At 32.8% G+C, this 22,035-nt stretch overlaps 2 protein-coding genes across 3 annotated transcripts in view; one reads left to right on the forward strand and one right to left on the reverse strand.

The window, feature by feature from the left end:
* Positions 1-7,291: 7,291 nt before the first annotated feature.
* Positions 7,292-15,544, reverse strand: LOC133180473 (uncharacterized). Its single transcript, XM_061314987.1, has 4 exons — positions 15,060-15,544; positions 13,094-13,300; positions 11,631-12,318; positions 7,292-8,097 (listed from the first exon to the last, which is right to left on the reverse strand). Exons 1-4 carry the CDS (start codon positions 15,511-15,513, stop codon positions 8,073-8,075), a joined length of 1,374 nt encoding a protein of 457 aa, XP_061170971.1. The 5' UTR covers positions 15,514-15,544; the 3' UTR covers positions 7,292-8,072.
* A 131-nt stretch (positions 15,545-15,675) lies between these two features.
* The window catches only part of LOC133180245 (sodium-coupled monocarboxylate transporter 1-like), a 30,685-nt gene continuing 24,325 nt past the window's right edge, over positions 15,676-22,035 (forward strand). For both annotated transcript variants that reach the window (XM_061314786.1, XM_061314787.1), the window contains exon 1: positions 15,676-15,709. The gene's annotated coding sequence lies outside the window, so the exon portion shown is untranslated. The remainder of the gene's footprint in view (positions 15,710-22,035) is intronic.

Consider the following 22,035-nt stretch of genomic DNA (forward strand, 5'->3'; position numbering starts at 1 on the left):
GTGCTCACTATCTCTAAAGATCGTGAATTTTGCCAAAAAATATTAAGTTCAAAAAATTAAAACCAATTTATTCTGACTTAATTGGATTTTCAGAACAAATATTCTGGTATATATACATGTAATAACTATATCTAGGACCATTCAGTGTGACGAAAACGTCATTGTCCAACGAACTTTATGGAAAATCCCCGTATATAACGCTCAATATCTATGCGAAATTTTTATTTTCGGTCCATTTACTTTTAGTTCATGTTTTATCTACTGAGATAAATGCACAGAAAACCTAACAGGATATGTTTCACAGCAGCAAACTGAAAATTATATTATTTTCACACTTTTGTCTAAAATATCTTATTAATATATTTTCTCTGAGCATTTCTAAAATACTTTGTTATGAAAGCATTAAGTGTGGAGAATAGTAAATACAGTAATATACTGTTCTGTCATCATAATAAACTACATGTATTTTGAAATGGATTAATTGTGTGTTTAAAATTAGAGTAAACTTTGATTAACTATAATGAATACTTTTTGACTTTTGTTTACTTTAATACTTTTCTTTGACACTGTACTTTGGACCCTTATTTAGATTTATTTTGATATCATACATTTTTACATATTTACTGGACTTCGATACATGTGATGACATTATTTTATTTACTAACATTTATCTTTTACAGTGGTTTACACGCAATATTACCCAGCTAGCACAAAAACATTTTAAAAATGTTTTTAAAACATTTTCAAAATGTTACAAGAACATTTTTAAAAATGTTTTAATCACGTGATTTTGTATGGTTTTTTAAACGTTTTTAAAACATTTCAGCAAAATATTTCAGCAAATGTTATCAGAACATTTAATTAAAATGTTACAAAAACATTTTTAAAAAATGTTTTAATCACGTGATTTTGTATGGTTTTTTAAACGTTTAAAAAACATTTCAGCAAAATATTTCAGCAAATGTTATCAGAACATTTAATTAAAATGTTACGAAAACATTTTCCAAAAATGTTTTAATCACGTGATTTTGTATGGTTTTTTATACGTTTTTAAAACATTTTACCCAAATGTTTCAGCAAATGTTATCAGAACATTTTCCTAAAATGTTACAAAAACATTTTTGCAAATGTTTTATTCACGTGAATTTGTATGGTTTTTAAAACGTTTTTAAAACATTTTACCCAAATGTCGCAATGGCATCTCTTTCCTAAAATGTCAATAGACGTTTTCAATAATGACATGAGAACATCATTTTGTATGATTTTAAGAGCGCTTTTAATACATTTCATCTTAATTATAACTCTCAAAGAATAAATCACAACTGAATGAATTCAGTTTTTTTAACAAATTTTAATACAAACCCGTTTGCAATATGCAAAACACATTTTAGTTCCATTTCCAGTACAAGTTCTGAGTTATTTTGTTTTAACCCAACAGGTATTTTTAAAGAAAAAAATCCATTCACTGAATTTAAACAACAGAATCACACAAATCCTTCCCATAAAAAGAATAACCAGGCCTAGATCACTGTTATCAATTACGATCCCACAAAAAGCATGTGTCTACATGTATATGTGTAGGTTCCACAGAGCGGCGGATCTAGCTATTATGTAAATGGAATCGCACACATAAACTTCACAAGAAGTCTGTCCTCGGAAAGAATTGAACAAGTCGCTCGATCTTTTCAGTAAAGCAGAACCTGTAAACATGGAGACAACAGTGTTAAAGTCATCCGTCTACTTCAGATCTTTAAATGATGAAAATATAAAAGAACATTTTTTAATTAAATCATAAAATCACAAGAACTTTTCCCATTTGCATTATGAAAAGAATTAGAGTTGTTGCTTGTTCATAACCATAACACAATAATATTATTGAAGAGCAATATGATATTTACGTACAAAAAAATTGCCTTTGTCTTTGTCAGTTAGAGGCGGTTCTTTCAAATGTGGAAATTTTAATGGAATTCAAGTCTGTTGCTGGAACTGTCATCTAACTGCAATATGATTTCATGTTTCAATAATAAGATATTTTGAATTATGATCAACGTAAGACAAGGAGGTATCTTTGTTGTTGCCTAAAGTATTTAATTCAAATACATAATAATCTAAATAATTTAAATACATAATAGCTTTGTCTTTGCTACACATATGCATACAAGAATACAATGATGTACTGGTAACATAAAGGTTATTTTTAAAAATTATCTTTTGAAATCTCTGATTAAAGTATACTCACAATGCAGATGTTATAATCCGGCGCTCATTCTCCAGGCTTATATGATGAAAAAATCTTGTTTGAAAATCAGCATCAAGAAAACGCGCACATCCTGTTTACCAAAATTCAAATTTTGGCCTAGATAAGCTGCAAACCACTATACTCTATAACGCGCTGCCCAACAGGAGAATTGCATAACAAGGTTATCTTGACACTGAAACTGACCAGTGAAGCCACTCCTAATCTGCTGCCTCGGAGTTTAAGAAATATGATGCAAACAGGCGAGACCGTCATAAATCAGGCTGTGTTAATTATTGTAAACAGTTTGTTTATTATTTTGTTTTCTTTTTAAAATTAAAGTATCTTAAATTTATTCAATGAACTTTGTATTGATTACAAGTCTGTGAAATCAATAAGACTTTTAAAGAAAAAAAAAATGCATTATTGAAAAAAGAAAGAAAATACCGGGATACGCAAGTGATCGAGTTGCAGTAATATTAATGTCTTCGGAAAATTTTTAAAAGCAATTTTTCATTTAACCCCAATCTTCTCTGGATATTCTATGCATTTTATTTTCTCAGACAATTGGGTTAGTCGTGAATATTTTCAAAACATTTTGAAAATTACATTACAAAATGTTGCATTAATGCTAGATAAAATGTTATAGACTTTAGAAGAATAAACGTTAAAGTCAATGTTCTAAAAACATTTTTACAACATACTTTGAAAATAAATAAATGCATTAATATTGAAAATGACATAAATGTTTTAAAAACATTTTGAAAATGTTTCTATAAAATGTTGCATAAATCATAAATAAAATGTTTCAGTTGTAGGAGGAGAAAACGTTTTGTGAAATGTTTTAAAAACATTTTCACGACCAACACCTGAAAACATTTAAATATTATACTATAAGCAGTATGTAGAATGTTTTAAAAACATTTTGACGACGTTCCTTCAAAATGTTTTAGAAAAGTAACATTACAATGTTACAGATTTATAGAAGAGGAATGTTTTATATTATGTTTTAAAAACATTTTTATAACGTAATACGAAACTGTTTAATATATGCAAACAAAACATACCTTTCGAATCATTTTTAAAACGTTTCAAAAACATTTTATTGAAATGTTCCTTAAAGATTTTACCTTAACCATTTTGAAAACATTTTAAAAATGTTTTTAAAATGTTACAATGGGAAAAAAAATGTTTTAAAAACATTTTGAAAATGTTTACTCTGAAATGTTTTGAAAAAACCTTTTTATAACTGCAGTAAAATGTTTTGAAAATGTTTTGTGCTACCTGGGTACCGGTCTCGATAGCCTAGTGGTAAGGAATTTGTAGTTTGGAGGTACCGGATTCGATTCTCGTTCCCGGCGACGCATCAGACCTAAATCATTAACATAGGCAGTGACTGTTCTTTCGCCAAGCTTCAAGTACTAGAAGTAAAAGTTGCAGGTCTTTCGGGTGATACCGCCCGGTGTCGCGGTACACGATAAAGAACCCTCACCGCTCAATGGCCTTGAGTGCCGAGTATAGATCTCAGTTTGAAGCCCTTCAACGGTATATAGTGAGTGAAAAATTCTCGCATGGGACGTTAAACAACAATCAATCACCAAGCAATACTACTTTCAAATACACTTAATTTACCACTAGCTGTGTTAGGGATAGCTCTTTAATCAAACCCACAATTAACAGGCACATTTCTCTGAGGGTTTGCACGAGGGGAATAATTCCTATCAAGGATTTGATGAAAGAGCTATCCCTTACATCCCGTTGAGAATTGATTTATTATACTGATGAATATAATTTCTGATGTGAAGATTTTTATTTTATAACCCGGTGTACGGACAGCTTTGTGGAACTCTTTAGTGTTGGAGAGATCGCCAATCACTATTATTTCAGGAAATCATTTCGTTTTTCATGGGGCGAATTCAGGTTAAGAAAATATCTCCTTGGAGTTACATGTAGGTTGGGTCACAAGATGGGGTAAAAATTTTTCGAGGGAACGTAGAGGGGAAATGTCTTTAAAATCTGATGATGATAAAGGCAGAACCAAGGTGATTCAGATAAGCGTCGGGACCCAAGAGCCCTATGTAAAGACAAGTATCCATGTTTTTTCCAATTTTTTTTTTCTTTTCTTTCTCATTCAAATTGATATTTGTTTGATTAGTTTTAAATTGGATTACTTTCTTTGCGTTCCAGCGAGATTGACACAACAATTCCTGTTTTGTATACTGTACAGTGTGTAATTTGCTTTAATCATACAGTAAGTAATTGTTTACTAAAGTGACATTGTGCATACATGACATTTATGATACAATATATGTACTAATTCACTTTATATAATTTGTGAATTTCTGCATGTGTTTGAGTATTTTTTGAGTTAATTTATGGACAATAATAACTAACATTTCTGATATACAATTTTTAAACAATTTTACTTTTAGAGATTTTTTTCCTCAGTTTGTTGGCAGAGTTTCTAAATCTAGCAGTTTATAAGGGATAATCATTAATCAAGGAAAAAAAATAATATTGGCTAAATTCTCAAATTGCTCGGGATTAAGCATATAGAAATATTTCTGTCTTAGATTTTTATACAAAACGCAATGTCAAAGAAAATGTGTGTACATGTCTGTAGGGTGTGTTTGTATTTGTATAAAAAAAAGATCAATTTATTACCCAAGCTAGTCTTTAGACTATACCTCTTGCAGTGATCTTAAACCTTCAGTATATCCAGTGGAGATCAGGGACATTTGCATCCTACATTATACGAGCTTTAAGAAAATATATGATGGGAAGTTATCTATTACCCGATCATGAAAAGGAGCACACGGCGTGTGTGACCGGTTGACAGGGGATACTTACTCCTCCATGGCATCTGATCCCACCTCTTATGTATCTAGAGGTCCGCGTTTGCTCTGCTCCCAATTTGTATTGTTCCAATTTACTTTTGAGTTTGATTATTGTTCGTTATCTTCATATTTCACTATAAGAATTATGAATACGTATTTAGAATATTAAGGGATTAAGAGCTATTCTCTGTAGCCACTTAAACTTTTTTGCCACGCATGGTCACGATTGTGATGAAAATTTGCTCACTGTTGCAGCATGAAACCAGAAACATATATCGAATACAATTTGTTGTTATGTGTCTTGGTGACCATGGTAACAGACGGAAAAGTGTGAAAAATCGAAATTTTCAGCTAATTTGAATCTTTATTGAACCTTAATAAAGACTAAGAAAATTAAACAAACCATTCTCTGAGACTCACAAAAACATTACACCTTAATTGTTGCCACTTATGCTATAAAGAAACTATTTAGAAAATATCTCTAAGTAAATGGTAACCATGGGTACATTTGGAATACATTTTGAATGCTGAAAAACGCTAAATGTTCACTGATGATAGATGTTACATGATCAAACTCAATCAATTACACAAGAAAAACAATAAAAATATTCTAAAGTAATTAGGTATTGGCAATATTATTATAAAAATAACTTTCATGGTTGCTATGGTAACGCAGTGTAGTCATTCAAAACTTGTTGCCAAGTTTTGGTTAATGCTGCTATCTTGAGGAAAAGAGTGGAAATTGAAGACTGATAAAATACTTTGTTAGGACCTTGCAACAGATAGCAAAAGACAATTTAGATAAATTGCTACTCGTCCGGTTACCTTGTAATCAATAAACATATTATTTGACTCATCTTGAATTGTACTGAACTAAAGTTGAATATCATATATTGATAATGTTTGATGAAGAAAATAAATAATAAGAAAAAATAACACTGTTGCTATTGTTACCAAGAATGGAAAATATTCAATGTTGTTAACTTTACAGCAATATATAGCCCTATGTGGTAGCTTCTTGCATCCAGTTAAAGATTGCGTGGTAGTCAAAATTGAAAGTCAGGTTAGTTGTTTATGAATATCAATCATAGAAGTTTTGGGAATCTACATACAAGGGTACGTATCCAAGAAAACAAAATATTTTTCAGCTTTTATACATATTTTTCCTAAAAATTCCATTGTAACGCTCTATTTACTATTATTATTATTTTATTAATTTATAAAGCGCAAAATTACATATAGTTTCTATGCACTGTACAATGTTTTTGCTAACATTCAATGACAATATATCAACAAAAGGCCTATCAGAGGTATGATAAAATTATTATGAAAAGTAAATGATCGATAAAACATAGAAAAACCTTAAATAAAACATATTTAACGAATTTAATTTGAATTTTTTGAAATGTGAAAATTAGGACCACACCAATGCCTTTAAAAATTGAGCACCAGTTATACAGAAATGTGGTTTTTGAAAAGATAGGTTCAGATTAAATCATACAGAGAGTAGATTTGAAATATCTTTGCGGTATTAAAACCATGGCAACCATTGCCAACTAATAAGAGATATCAAATTTCGTCCTTGGTATATGTTACCAAGGATCTTTATTATTTGTTTGCATTTCAACCTATAATTGGTTTTATTTTTGTATGATCTCATAAAATTGAATGAACTAAATTATTACTTTTGAATACTTTGTTTCCATAGTAACATATAAAATAGTTGATTTACCAAATATGTTTATCATGCATTTAAGACATCAGGCCTTCAACCTTTGGAAACAGCCATTGCCACTTGTTTGCATTGCTGCAAACATTAACTATGCGACTCTGTACATGTTCAAAAATGCCATTTTTCAAACTTAAGGGCATGTTGCCATGGTAACCATGACACATAGAAATCAATTTTTGCCTGATTTGAGTTTACAGTATCACTTTCATCATAAAGAGAGTTTGGAGAAATTCTGAGTCTATGCATGCCACAGCTCCTATACTTTATAGAAGTTCAAGTCAATACAGAAAATGGCTCTTAACGAGTTCATGTTTGACACTAAATTTGACAATCATAAGGTTCGCATGCAACACGTTTTTTTCTTCAGTGGTGGTGCTACACACATATTTATAATCAAAATGAGTACAAAAGTTGAAAATTTCTCATTTAAATGTATCCAGGCAGTGCACAAATCATACGGCAGAAACAAATTAAGAAATCTGAGAATCAAAGTATCAACAAAATTTTATTATACATATTAGTTAGTACCCAAAGAAAGTTCTTGTCACAGGGAAAAGACATGTTAAAAATATCAAAGCCCTAGCTCCACCCATTCAAAAGTTATGGCCAACGTTCAAGTTTTTCAAAAATAGGTCAACATAAAGTTCAAGGTCAAAGGATAAAAAATATTTTTACCCAAGGGAAGGACTTATTACAAGGAATATACAGGTGAAGTATGAAACTCCTAGCACCAACTGTTCAAAAGTTATGGTCATGTTAAAGTTTTTCAAAAGTAAGTCAAACATAAAGTTCAACGTCAAAGCCTCAAAATTGTTTGTACCCAAGAGAAGAACTTATCACAAGGAATATACATGTGAAATATGAAAACCCTAGCACCAACCATTCAAAAGTTATGGCGAAGGTTAAAATTTGGTAAAATTCTGCAAAAGTGAGTCAAACTCCAAAGTCAAGGTCAAGAGGTCAAATATGTTGGTACCCAAAGAAAGGTCTTGTCAGAAGGAATAGTCAATACACATGTGAAATATGAAACCCTAGCTCCAACCAATCAAAAGTTCCGGTGAATGTTAGAGTTTTTGCAGACAAACAGGCAGAAAGACAAACAGAGCAAAAACTATATATCCCCAAATCTTCAATTATGGGGGCATGAAAAAATGACAGGAAAGAGACAACAAATAAAGAATCACTATATGGAAGTGATTAAACATATATCACATTCAGGTGGAACTTCATACAAACATGGCCATCGGCCAGACACTAGAATTCATCTTCAGTCTCTCCATGTTATCCCCAGCCTAAAATAGACAAGATGAGCAAGCTTAAAAGAATTCAGTCAGTTGAAAAATGCATTATCAAATATCAAACAATTCAGTCAGTTGAAAAATGCATTATCAAATATCAGACAATTTCAATCAGTTGAAAAATGCATTATCAAATATCAAACAATTCAGTCAGTTGAATAATGCATTATCAAGTATCAAACAATTCAGTCGGATGAATAATGCATTATCAAATATCAAACAATTCAGTCACTTGAATAATGCATTATCAAGTATCAAACAATTCAGTCAGTCAAATTATGCATTATCAAATACCAAATCATTTATCAAAGCAACAAGAAAAACAAGATGTGATTATGAAACACTGATGTCCCCGTATGGCAGCTTATGGCAGATTAAAGTTTCTCAAATGCAAGTCAAACTCCAGGTCAAGAGATCAAAAATAATGGTACTCAAAGAAGGATCTTGTCTCGAGGAATATACTTGTGAAATATGAAAGCCCTAGCACCAACTGTTGAAAAGTTTTGGTGAAGGTTACAGTTTTTTAAAAGTAAGTAAAACGTCAAAGTCAAATGGTGCCCAGGGGAAGGTCTTGTCACAAGTGATACACATGTTCATGAAATGTGAAAGACCTAGAACCAAACGTTCAAATGTTATAGCCAAGGTTAAGGTTTTTCAAAAGTAGGTCAAACTCCAAGGTTAAGGTCAAAGGGTCAAAGTTGTTGGTATCCAAAGGAAGATCTTGACACAAGGAATGCACATGTGAAGTATGAAATCCTCAGCATCAACTGTTTAAAAGTTATGGTCAAGGTTAAAGTTTTTCAAAAGTAGGTCAAACTCAAGGGTCAAGGTCAAAGACGTTGGTATCCAAGGAAGGTCTTGTCATAAGTAATACACGTGAAGTATGAAAACCCTAGCACTAACTGTTAAAAAAATATGGTCAAGGTTAAAGTTTTCAAAATTAAAGTAGATCAAACTCTAAGGTCAAGGTCAAAGTTGTTGGTATCCAAGGGAAGGTCTTTTCACAAGGCATACACAGGTGAAGAATGAAAGCCCTAGCACTAACTGTTCAAAAGTTATGGCCAAGGTTAAAGTTTTTTCCCCAAGTAGGTCAAACTCCAAGGTAAAGGTTAAACTGTTTAAAGTTATTGGTATCCAAAGAAAGGTCTATCACAAAAATACACATGTGAGGTTTGAAAGCCTAAACACCAACTGTTCAAAAAGCATGGCCAAGGTTAAAGTCTCATGAAATTTTGCAAAAGTGGGTCAAATTCCAAGGTAAAGGTCAAATACGATGGTACCTAAAGAAAGGTCTTGTCACAAGGAATACACATGTGAAATATGAAAGCCATAGGTCCAAACAATCAAAAGTTATGAGCAAGTATCAGAGATTTGAAAAGAATATAGTTTTTGCCCTGACGTCTGTCTGCCTGTTTGTCTGCAAAAACTTTAACCTTGCCCATAACTTTGATTGGTTGGAGCTATGGCTTTCATATTTCACATGAGTATTCCTTGTGACAAGACATTTCTTTGGATACCAATTTATTTGACCTTTTGACCTTGGAGTTTGACCCAGTTTTGCAAAATTTTGCCAAACTTGAACCTTGGCCATAACTTTTTAACAATTGGTGCTAGGGCTTTCATATTTCACATATGTATAATCCTTGTGTCAAGACCTTCCTTTGGATACCAACAACTTTGACCCTTTGACCCGGACCTTGGAGTTTGACCTACTTTTGAAAAACTTTAACCTTGGCCATAACTTTTGAACAGTTGGTGCCAGGGCTTTCATATCTAATGTCTATTTCTTGTGACAAGACCTTTCTTTGGGTACCAACAATTGTAATGCATTGACCTTGACCTTGGAGTTTGACCTACTTTTGAAAAACTTTACTCTTGGCCATAACTTCTGAACAATTGATGCTATGGCTTTCATATTTCACATGTGTATTTCTTGTGAGAAGGCCTTTCCTTGGACACCATTAATTTTGACCATTTGACCTTGACCTTGATGTTTGACTTACTTTTGAAAAACTTTAACCTTTTCCATATCTATTCAATTGCTGCTTCTAGGGCTTTCATATTTCACTGATATATTCCTCAAGACAAGACTTTGCTTTGGGTACCAACATATGTTGATTTGCATTTAATAAGAAAGTTTAACCTTTGCTATAAGTTGCCATACAGGGACATCAGTGTTTCACAAACACATCTTGTTTTTTAATAACAATTCTGTATTTCACAGGCAGGTAGGTTAAGGCTTCCCGTAGAATATGACAGTGCACTCTGTGCCTTCACATCTCTGAATTACCAAAATATGATGTCATATTGAAAAATGACGTCAGGTCACTGCAAACTTGAGGTGTTATGACGGGGAGAGTGTCATGAACTTTACACTTTATTTCAAACTGCATGTAAAATGCTAAATAGCTATTGCAAAATTCACGGGGCATTAAAGGTTTTTTAAGTCTTATATGTCCGAATATTTTAAAAATACACCGCTTACCTACCCTTGATTGGAATTCATCATGTTCAAAATGCTTATGAAAAATATACTTTTGATATGTACTCTGTTTTATACCCGTGGTTGGAGGTAGAATTGATTTTGTGTGTATAAAAGAGTCTGGCGCAGGTGATTAATGAGGATTAATCTGAGAATTTTTGTGGAAATCTATAAGTAGAGGTTGTTCTCTAACTGAATCTTGCTTGGGAAAAATGTTTTAATACAGATTACGATATTGTGTGAAATTACCCTCAAATTTATTGGTAAGTTGAATTTCTCAGGAAATATTTTGTACCCAAGTAATACTATGACTTTTCCCAAGCACATTTTGGATACACAAGGACACGATGAGTTTATTTATATAACAATTTGAAAATGTTAATAATTATTGTCACAGTGTTAATCAGCTGCGCTGAAGCGATTTATATTAAACACTTCAAAAAAATTATAAATGACCATCACGTGATCAACAAAATCATGTGATATCATAACAAATATGCTAATATATAGCCGAGGAAATCCTTTATATAAATTGGAAGTACTAAAGTTCAATACTTATAAATTAAAACCAAAATCGACCTCGCAATGACATATTACGTTTTGAGCGCATTTTAAAGCTTCGGGAAGCCTTAACATAGCTGCGCAGATTTTAATTTTTTGATAAATTTCTAATGGTTGGTTAATTCAATCAGCTTTGGTCACAAATACACCTTTGTTTCAAGAATGACTTTCAACTATGCTTCCCTGTATTTTAAGATATGCAAAGACACAGCAATTCATGTACAAAATACAATTCCTCAAAATTTTACTGTGGTATACAATAGTATAATTTCCCCCTTTCAAATAGGGCATAAAGACATTCTCTGCAGTAGCTTGAATACCTCTAAGCCCAGTAAACCTTTAGTGGTTAAATCTGGTAAAAATTGTACACATGGTTCTGCAGACATTGTTCCAATAGTGAATACAGTTCACCTGAAACAAACTAGAAAGATTCTTCCTGGCTTTGCAGAACTAAAAGGTAAGATATTTTATTGTAACAACTTACTGTTCATTCACACATTTTGTAATTGATGGATCTGTTGGAAGGTAATCAAACTTCTTCCCAATGGAGGCTTGGTAAAGCCAAGTTGAATTTCTCACTGCTGACATAAACCTCTCTTCACCAAGTTGTGGTACAAGCTTGCATGTCCCCTTTATAGAATTTAAAGCTCTTGGAGGCATGGCTGTGCAAAATTTATTATGATTGATCATCAACCACAAGTCGACCATTGCGGCAAATTTCAGTGAATTATCTTCTTCAAATACCTTCATACTTCCTTGACACGCTTTCAGAAGAAAGTCATGCCTGGCATCATATGCTGTGATGTCATATGAATTTCTGGAGAGGCTGCAGACTGGTACAACACAAAGTTTTGATGAATTAAGTCCACCTAGTTTACCATTCATGAGTCCTTTATATTTACAAATAGATGCCGCAATTGCCTGTTTACAAGTCTGACGTAGAGTTTCTTCAGCATCAAAATCAGAAAATTCTTCTCCTTCTTCTATGGCACTTGAATCCTCATTCAATTCAAAATCCCTATCATCACAATCAATATAACCAGTCTTTTGTTGACTGTCCCTGACCACATTGAAAACAGCTGAGGCTGTGTTGTCTACTTCCACCATGGACATATCTTTGTTGTCTGGGAACAAAACGAAATCCATTTCACCCTGAAATAGTTGTGGGCACCCTGAGAGGGAAAAAAACACATATTTATCATTCCAGTGCATCTTCAAATCATTAAACATTTGATATGAAAACAACAGCAAGTGTCAACATCTTTTTAATGAATATTAAGTAATACTTTTCAGATGATACCACCTATCTGTTTCTTGTCTGCTGCTTATTAAAATGTTCTTAATGTTAAATTTTAGATAATTGTGTACTTTGTTGCTCTAAACACAGTTTGTAATCGTAACTTTCAAAACTAAGACCTGAATTGAAGACAGACAGATTGATGGAAGACCTGAGAGATAGTACTCCATACCCACTCATGAAGGAGAAAGTTTGTAATCGTAACTTTTAAAACTAAGACCTGAATTGAAGACAGACAGATTGATGGAAGACCTGAGAGATAGTAATCCATACCCACTCATGAAGGAGAAAGTTTGTAATCATAACTTTCAAAACTAAGACCTGAATTGAAGACAGACAGATTGATGGAAGACCTGAGAGATAGTAATCCATACCCACTCATGAAGGAGAAAGTTTGTAATCGTAACTTTCAAAACTAAGACCTGAATTGAAGACAGACAGATTAATTGAAGACCTGGGAGATAGCAATTCATACCCACTCATGAAGGAGAAAGTACTGTAACTTGCAGAGTACAAAAGGATGCTCTTTAAATCCATGTATTGAAATACCAAGATTGGTGGTGAAACAAATGACCATGATGCCTGATGTTGTCTGTCTAAAATTGTACAACATTTTTTCTAAAGGTAAAATTGGAAGCTATAACACTTACCAAGATGGGTAAATCCGAACTGTACTGGAACCCCGCATCCACATGGGCACTCATTTGGTTTACCTCTTGAGAACCGATTTAGATAATAATTTGATGGATAGGGTAAAAGTCGAGAGAGCAGGTGTTCTGCAAGGATGGCTGCTACTTGTATCTCTGTTAATTCTTCCTTTGCATCATGTAACTTTTCCAAACACTCCTCATGGTGCCCTGTCAATAATTTAAACAGATGAACATGAATAACAATGGTTAATTTTCTGTTCATATATTCAGGGCTCTCTATCATCTATAACTGGGGCCATTCAAAGGCCCCATTCCCAATTAAAAAAAAGGTACCTTTTTTCCTGATTGAATGTGTTAATTTTCCCAATAGTCATTTCTCCCAAAAATTAAAGAAAATATATTTGGATAATATAAATGTATTAGAACTACATGTATACTTGCTATACATATACCTCTGTATTGCAAAACAAACATTTAGTTGATAACAAAGAGCAGAAACCCAATAATATCATGGTTTTAAGGTAATAAGGAAACTATAAAGGTTATCCCAAAATTCCCCTAAAGGTCGCTAATTTCTCAATCTTTACGGTCCCGGCCCATTCCCAAAACGTGATGTGAAAGCCCTATTATTCCTTTTTTTCTACCAAGGAAGGCAGTCTTGAGGAACACGCAAAATCTGAGAATCTGAGAGTGTAGTTCGATTTTTTTTTCTAAACTGAACAGAAATATAGCTGATCATCAATCATTAAGCTAAATGATTTGAATTTTTTACCCTCTAAGCAAAACAAACATCAGATCAATCACACCAAGTAACCATTTTAAGCCACCACTTTTTGACAGTAAATTTTAGATTGTACTTGTCAAAAATATTTATTTTGATTAATCTGTCTTGATGATGTAAATATTTATGGGTTTTTTTCACAATACATTTGTATGCTTTTTTTTTTTTTTTTTTTTTTAATTTATATAATTTTCAATAAAATTAACTTGATAATCAAATAATGAATGCTTTAATTTTCTTAAAAGCACATTCAAAATAACAAACTATTTATTTTTAAACTAAATTAAAGTCTTGATACTGAAAATCTGTGTTTTAAAACTCAGTGAAATATCATGTCATAGCTACATGTAGTGTAGCTCAGGTGGATATCTGGACCAATGCCTGTGGTGAATACATCAGTCCAAATATTAAGCCAATGTAAATCTCAGTGATATAACATCCATATTTGGCCTGGTAAATACTTTCCATTTTAGTAGACCTTGACAAGTTACAGGGTATGTTATGGTAACATTTAAGACAGATAATTGATATATGACCCACTGTTGTAAAATCAGGAAAAATATAATATTATACCTCTGTGAATTTTTTCTTTATAAAAACATGATGAATAAACTTTTTGCTAAACAGACCCTACTTTTGAATAATTTTTGTGCTATTTGCCCATGATGAAATAGTCATCGGACTATTCACTGACAGCATTCTGTTTCCCTCACATATCATTTCTTAACTCTTCTGGTTTTATCCAGATTGTAACGTGACACAAGTAAAGTTTGCTTCGTTATAATAAGACGCCATTTTTCCGGCTATGAGGACAATAGCAAGTTTATTGTCCTCCCTCAACAGCAACTATTTCCCTCTGCTGCACCTCAGGAAATAGCTGCTGTCTTGGGGCACAATAAACTTTCTATTGCTCATAGCCAGTAAATAGGTGTACGAGTATGCTGTAAACCAACTATTATTCGCGTCATCTTTTATTCACTATTCGTCAGTTTGAAATCAATCCACGACTGGGAATATATTCTCTATGAATACAAAGCAAAATTAATGATTCGAGGCGAATAATATTTGTGAGTTAAAGTAGGTTGCGAAACTTGTGGAAATTTCTTGCACATGAATAAAAGTTGGTTTACAGTACTTATCATACTATAACATTGAATCATAAAAATTAATATCTTGTGATTATACCTTTTTCATTGAAAAATCGCTCTAGTGCTAGTAACGCAATTGCAGTATCAGGCTCAAGTCGTCCATCGTTAATGTAGGAGTTCAGAGCTTGATATCCTTTTGCAAATAAAATGGATGAAGAAATATTTTTATAAAGGTAATGTCCATCTGATCCTGGGATCCTGTGCCAGATAAATCGCCAATTTCCACAGTGTTCATTGAAATTCTCCGATAACGGTAAGCTCACAGATTGTCTATCAATACCAAAGCAACCAAGAGCTTCTATTAAACCGAGTTTAAAACTGTGAGTTTCTATGTAATAAAATAAATTTTCCTTCAAAATTTCTTGTTTGGCTCTGCTTATTCTGTCTCTCGATGAAACGAAATTTCGCTCAAAGAAACGTGTTGGATGCCGTATACAAAATGAGTACTTTCTGTGCACACCTAATATTGCAGATCTAAGTAATAATGCCATCAAATTTAAATGTGTTACTGTACACAAAATATTCTAGATTCTATTTCATCCTACTTTCAGTTTTTCGCGCACTCTCCATTTATACTGGTTACCGAGGCCTTCCGAATACGCTGGACATGTACGTTGGTTCCCAAGGAATTCCGAGAACAGTTTCGGAAGGTCTCGGAAACCAAACCAGCGAACTTGTTAATGAAAGGTGAGATAATTGTTATTGGGTTAAAGCAAGGAACAAGAAGTTAGTTTTAATTTGCACAAAACTGAATACTCAATGTAGATTTTTAATGATTATGTACAGTCATTGATCAGGTGTTGATGTTATTCAGTAGAAACTCTTGCATAGGACGGATACACGTGCTAAGGTCAACAAAATTGTACTCCGACCAACCCATCAAAATTGCCTCTACCCAATCATTTCCTCCACTACTTTAAGTTCCTTTTTTTTCGTAAAAATAAGTTTTATCTGTATCATTTTGAAAGTTAAAGGTCATATGAAACAATTCTAAACACTAGAATTTCACTTTTTAAACCTAAAGCTATATCCATGTTGAATCCGGGATGTTTCGCGCCAATTCTGTTTCGCACTGAGATGGTTCGCGCCAATATGATTCGCTCCAATTTCGACGCGAAACATCTCACGTTTTATTTTAAATAATTCATCACATTTTGATCGTTTTTTAATTATTTATTAAATACATTGTATAGGATATGAAATACGTTGAGTGCTAAAATTCATGACATAATAATATGCACTGCCAAAAGGTGCCCATTTGGTCAACTTGTGTGTTCAACAATTCAATGAGGATTTACCTGTAATTAGTTGGAGATCAAAAGGTGGTAATTCGACGTGTGGATTGCCCAAGCCAGCAATAATTACTTAATTAGATGGCGGTATTATAATTATGTTTAAGTATATCTACTGTATACATAATAAGCATGGTGTTAAAATATGTTCATAATTATGCTATGTATGCTTCAAAAAATCTTCTTAATTTAAAAAAAAAAAAAAACTAATGTTCCAAAAAATATCTATGTTTACAAGTTTTAAAATCTAAAACTTTTGTTAAACGAACTAAACTCAGTAGCACGTTTATACTTGGAGCAAAACATCGAGGGGCGAACCATCTCAGGGCGAAACAGAATTGGCGCGAAACATTGTGGGGCGAACCATGCATTGGCGCGAAACATCCCGTTACCTCCATGTTGACCGTATATATGAAAGAATGTTAAATTACGAGTATAAAAATATTTTTTGGCCTTTGTCCTACTGAAAAATAAAGGTATAAAGTATTCCATTTGTTGCTTTTCTTACCTGCTTATTGTTCTTGATTTTGTGGTTTTATGATGTCACAAAGGCCCAATGATGTAAACAGAGCATTGGACATAATGTAAATTATCTACTCTATTTTATCAAGTTAATTTTAGTTATTTTGTTAATGAAAAAGCGTGACTTTGTTTTAGGATGAGTTATATGATTTCGTAGTTCAGTCAATTCAATTTGAACAAGTCGTTAATGAAAACGGGGCTTTTCTTTGGAAGATGATCCTGATGAATATCCTTTAAAAATTATGCTTTTACCCTTCAAATATGATTACTTACTCTAAATCAAAACTTCTGAAACAAATTAAATATCATTCTCCCTTTTTTATACATGTATATCAAGAGGATTTCATCGTCTTTAAAAAAATATATTAAATGTCCTTTTTAATTCAAAGAAAATCGCCTGATGCAACAAAAAATATTAGAATAATTTATTAAAAGTAATATATCAACATACAATAAAAAAATTGATTAGGCCAGTAGTGTTAAATTCAGACCCTAAAAAGGGCATGGTAATCCAATTATCAAAAGGGCACTTTATGCTGCGACAAGTTTTCATGAGGGCACTTTTTTTAACGTCTTTGAAATTATAAATATTTTCTTTATCATGTTTATGTACTTAAATTATTATTTAATACTGAAATCTTTAGTTATACAAGTATCTAAAAGAAAAATTTATAAATCTGTCAGCTTAATTCATTTAATACACACTGAGAGGGCAATTATTGCCAAAATTTATATTCAAATTTTTTAATCAAGAAATTAGTATGGTTATCAAGGTTATGCTTAAAAAGTAATAGGTGTGAATCTTTTTGTCACTTGCTCAAAAATTATTTTAGTTTGGGGTATGAATATTTTTTCCTTACTTGAATATTGTTATTTGTGTATGAGGTAAATAACATTTTGTAAAAGGAAATCAGGAATATCCCTCACGTGTATCCCAAATTAAAATAAACATGGGTACCAGTGGTATTGAAGTTCATGATAAGCGTGTAAAACAAAAAATGTAATCATGTTTGAAGTTTCGTTTTTGCTGATCTCAAACACATATATTGCTGCAATTTGAATCGATATAGCAATAGAATCCCTGAGTATATGACAACATGATCGTATTCTCATAGATACTTATAAATGTACAGTGTATATAGTATGTATTAAATTTTACTAAGTTGAAAAATATCAATTTCTTATTTATTCAATGAATCCTTATTTTTATTTCATAGAAGTATTTTCACTTGTTGAAGCCATTATTTATTTCATTTTTTTTTCTTCATATATTTTTTTTTGTTTAAAAGTTGTTTGTACTAACTCGTATATATACAAGTTCATGTCAGAGTTATTATTAAACCATCTGCAAGAGTGTTAAATTTCAAGAATTTTCTATTACAAAAGTAAAGAAAAACACGGAGAGGGGGTGGGGGTGGGGGGCGACGAATCTCGAGACGGGAGTTGATGGTAGAGTGTTGTACATGAGTAAGTGAATATAAATAGAATATAAACATGATAAATGTCACTCAGATAATTAGAATTGAATAAATTGTATAAAACACTAACAAAATAAAAATTTCATTTGTGTGTGTATGTTTTTAAAAAGGCCATATAATTATATACAGTGCATAAGTGGTGCATTCAAAAGGTCAATATTGTCAAGGAAAATTGAATCATTGACCACGTTGGACTCTTTATGATAAAACTATGTTGGAAATAAATGCCCTGCTTATGAAAAAGTGACTTCATTCCCACTCCTCCCATCTTTCTCTCTTGATGATCGCTTTATCGATCGAAGTGCCAAACGATGAAAATGATGAAACCTGCAAACATCTTGCAAATATGCAATGAAATTTATAAAAAAAAGAATACAAACCTGTTTGAAGATCAAAAAATTTTACAAAGTTTAAGCCATGATTATCCTATTTCTTAAAATTTTGCTGCAAAATGGCATGACAGTTTGTAAACATTGCACAGCTTTGTTTGTTTGTTTGTATATTGTTTAACGTCCCTCTCGAGAATTTTTCACTCATATGGAGACTCCACCACTTGCCGGTGGAAAGCTGCAAATTTTGTCCTATACTCGGCACTTACAGCCATTGAGCAGTGAGGGATCTTTTTCATGCCAGCACCTACTGCTACACGGGACCTCGGTTTATATGGTCTCATCCGAAGGACCGGTCTCCACATAACACAGTGGGATTCAAGCCCGCGACGTAAGGATCAACTCCTTACTTCGCAAGTCTAGAGCAGACACTCTAACCAAGCTGCGCCACGAGGGCACACAGCTTTGAACAGCGACTGGGTCTTTCTGACATCATAGGCTAAGGGAGGTAGCAACGTAAGTTAAAGCTCATTTTCACGATTGAGTAATTTTGATCGTGTTGTCGCTATCTTGCATAAAAAATCCAAGAAACATTTTCAGTCTTATTTAATCATCTCAGATGAACTTATTACCGTATGTAACTCAATATGTTAAGGTATTTCTTTCCTATGACCTTTAAGACCTATCATTTGTCTATGATGTTTTTTCATGTTTTTTAGATGAAAATATTAACAGCAATAAATATATATTTAATATGTTTAACGGTTAGCTGTCAGGTGTCTATAGTGAAAAATTCTAAGTCTGTAGATTAACAATGATTTTTAGAATGTTAGAAAATTATTTGACAAAAATATATATTTATATATCTACCTACCCATCATGAAAAATGTGGGTGGAAGTACATCAAACAAAATTTTGTTGAGATGATGGCCTTACAAATAGACCTTGATTATTGTGCACTGGTTTAACAAATAGACTTGGACTAATATGTAACTAGCCTAGAAATTAGCCTAGAATTTATGCTGAAAAGGCATAATTTTTGTAAAACATAAAAAAAGATGTGTAATTAGTCAAATAAAAAAAAAATTAAGAAGGGTGTAAAAATTTTACAGTAAAATTAAAGAAATTTAAAGATGATGTACTTTTTTTGCACCTTTATTTAACATGTTTAAGCTCCAAACATCTGATTAAAATTTGTCTGCTCTCCTTCTGTCCTTTTAGATGTCTGTCTATTATAATTATTTTTGACTTTTTGTCTGGAGCAAAAGTACAGTCAAACTTACAATGTAGCTCAGAGTATTCTTGGGTGTTGGAATAATATCCAACTGTGTCTCGCTGGGTAGCCCTCACTTACAGTAGGGTGTTGTTAAAATGTGGAGTGGAAAGCGGAATGGAAATGGACAATCTTCCATCTATTTTTTTATTTGGCATTTTATTAAAATATCAATACAATGTGATTCATTAAAATGTTAATGATCTTTTTCAGCTGTAGAATATACATGTACACGCGATGACTAACAATTTGACTCACGCCCCTACCCAGTGTCTATCTGAATTCCAACCCAGTGTCTATCTGAATTCCAACCCAGTGTCTATCTGAATTCCTACCCAGTGTCTATCTGAATTCCAACCCAGTGTCTATCTGAATTCCAACCCAGTGTCTATCTGAATTCCAACCCAGTGTCTATCTGAATTCCTTGTATATCTCATACCTATTATAAATCTGAAAAAAAATAGAGCTTATCCTTCAGAGACAAAACATTTATGAAACAGGTAAAATTGTATGACTCAGGCATAGAGAATATAAACATTTAGGTCCATAGTTGTTATTGGAGAAGGGGGGCACAACCAAGAAATTTCAGTTGGGGAAGGGGGGGCACTATTGAGAAGGCACAAGCATAAATACTATATACTGGCAATATTATTTGGGAGAACATGGAAGAGGGCACATCCTGTTGAACATTAATTTTGTTATAAACTCTACATATTTATCGAAAATTGTGCTGTTATCTCACAGTAACTAAGGTTTAAATATCAAATTCTGATAATCATATTGATCAGGGTAGTCTCTAATATAATAAGATTACTCCTTTAGTTCATACTTGACCACAACTGCATTATATCTCTTCTGTCTGTTTTCCATACCTTATACTATGCCTATGTTCAGGGGTTTTTGGTTCCAAAGAGAATAAACATTACTAAATCAACTCTTACTTATATATAATCCTTGATAGAATATGAACAGTTTTTAGCTCACCTGAGCTTAAAGCTCATTGACAAGTGAGCTTTTCTGATCACATTTTGTCTGTAGTCCATCTGTCCGTCTGTCTGTCTGTCTGTCCGTCCGTCTGTAAACTTTTCACATTTTCAACTTCTTCTCCAGAACCACTGGGCCAATTTTAACCAAACTTGCCACAAAGCATCCTTTGGTGAAGGGGGTTGAAGTTTGTTCAAACGAAGGGCCACTCCCTCTTCCAAGGGGAGATAATTAAGAATTGGTGAAAATTTGGTGTCATCTTTTAAAAATCTTCTTCTCAAGAACCATTGGGCCAGAAAAATTGAAACTTATGTGAAACCTTCATTACATAGTATAGATTCAAGTTTGTTCAAATCATGACCCCCGGGGTTAGGGTGGGGCCACAATGGGTGATCAAAGTTTTACATAGGAATATATAGGAAAAATCTTTAAAACACTTCTTCTCAAGAACAACAAAACCACAATTAGTCATATTGATATGGAATCATCCTCAGGTAGTGTAGATTCAAGTTTGTTCAAATCATGACTCCTGGGGCTAGGGTGGGCCAGAATGGGGGATCAAAGTTTTACATAGGAATACACATGTATATAGAAAAATCTTTAAAAATCTTCTTCTCAAGAACAACAAAGCCACAATTAGTCATATTGATATGGAATCATCCTCAGGTAGTGTAGATTCAAGTTTGTTCAAATCATGACCCCCGGGGGTAGGGTGGGGCCAGAATGGGGGATCAAAGTTTTACATTGGAATATATAGGAAAAATCTTTAAAAATCTTCTTCTCAATAACAACAAAGCCACAATTAGTCATATTGATATGGAATCATCCTGAGGTAGTGTAGAATCAAGTTTGTTCAAATCATGACCCCCGGGGCTAGGGTGGGGCCGCAATGGGGGATCAAAGTTTTTAATACATAGTAATATATAGGAAAGAACTTTTAAAATCTTCTTCTCAAGAACAGGAAAGCCACAATTAGTCATATTGAATGATGTGGAATCGTCCTCAGGTAGTGTAGATTCAAGTTTGTTCAAATCATGACCCCCGGGGCTAGGGTGGGGCCGCAATGGGGGATCAAAGTTTTTAATACATAGTAATATATAGGAAAGAACTTTTAAAATCTTCTTCTCAAGAATAG

This window comes from Saccostrea echinata, unplaced genomic scaffold, assembly GCF_033153115.1.
Source record: "Saccostrea echinata isolate AGI-Se365-2 ecotype Australia unplaced genomic scaffold, CSIRO_AGI_Sech_v1 ptg000006l, whole genome shotgun sequence".
NCBI lineage: Eukaryota > Metazoa > Mollusca > Bivalvia > Ostreida > Ostreidae > Saccostrea > Saccostrea echinata.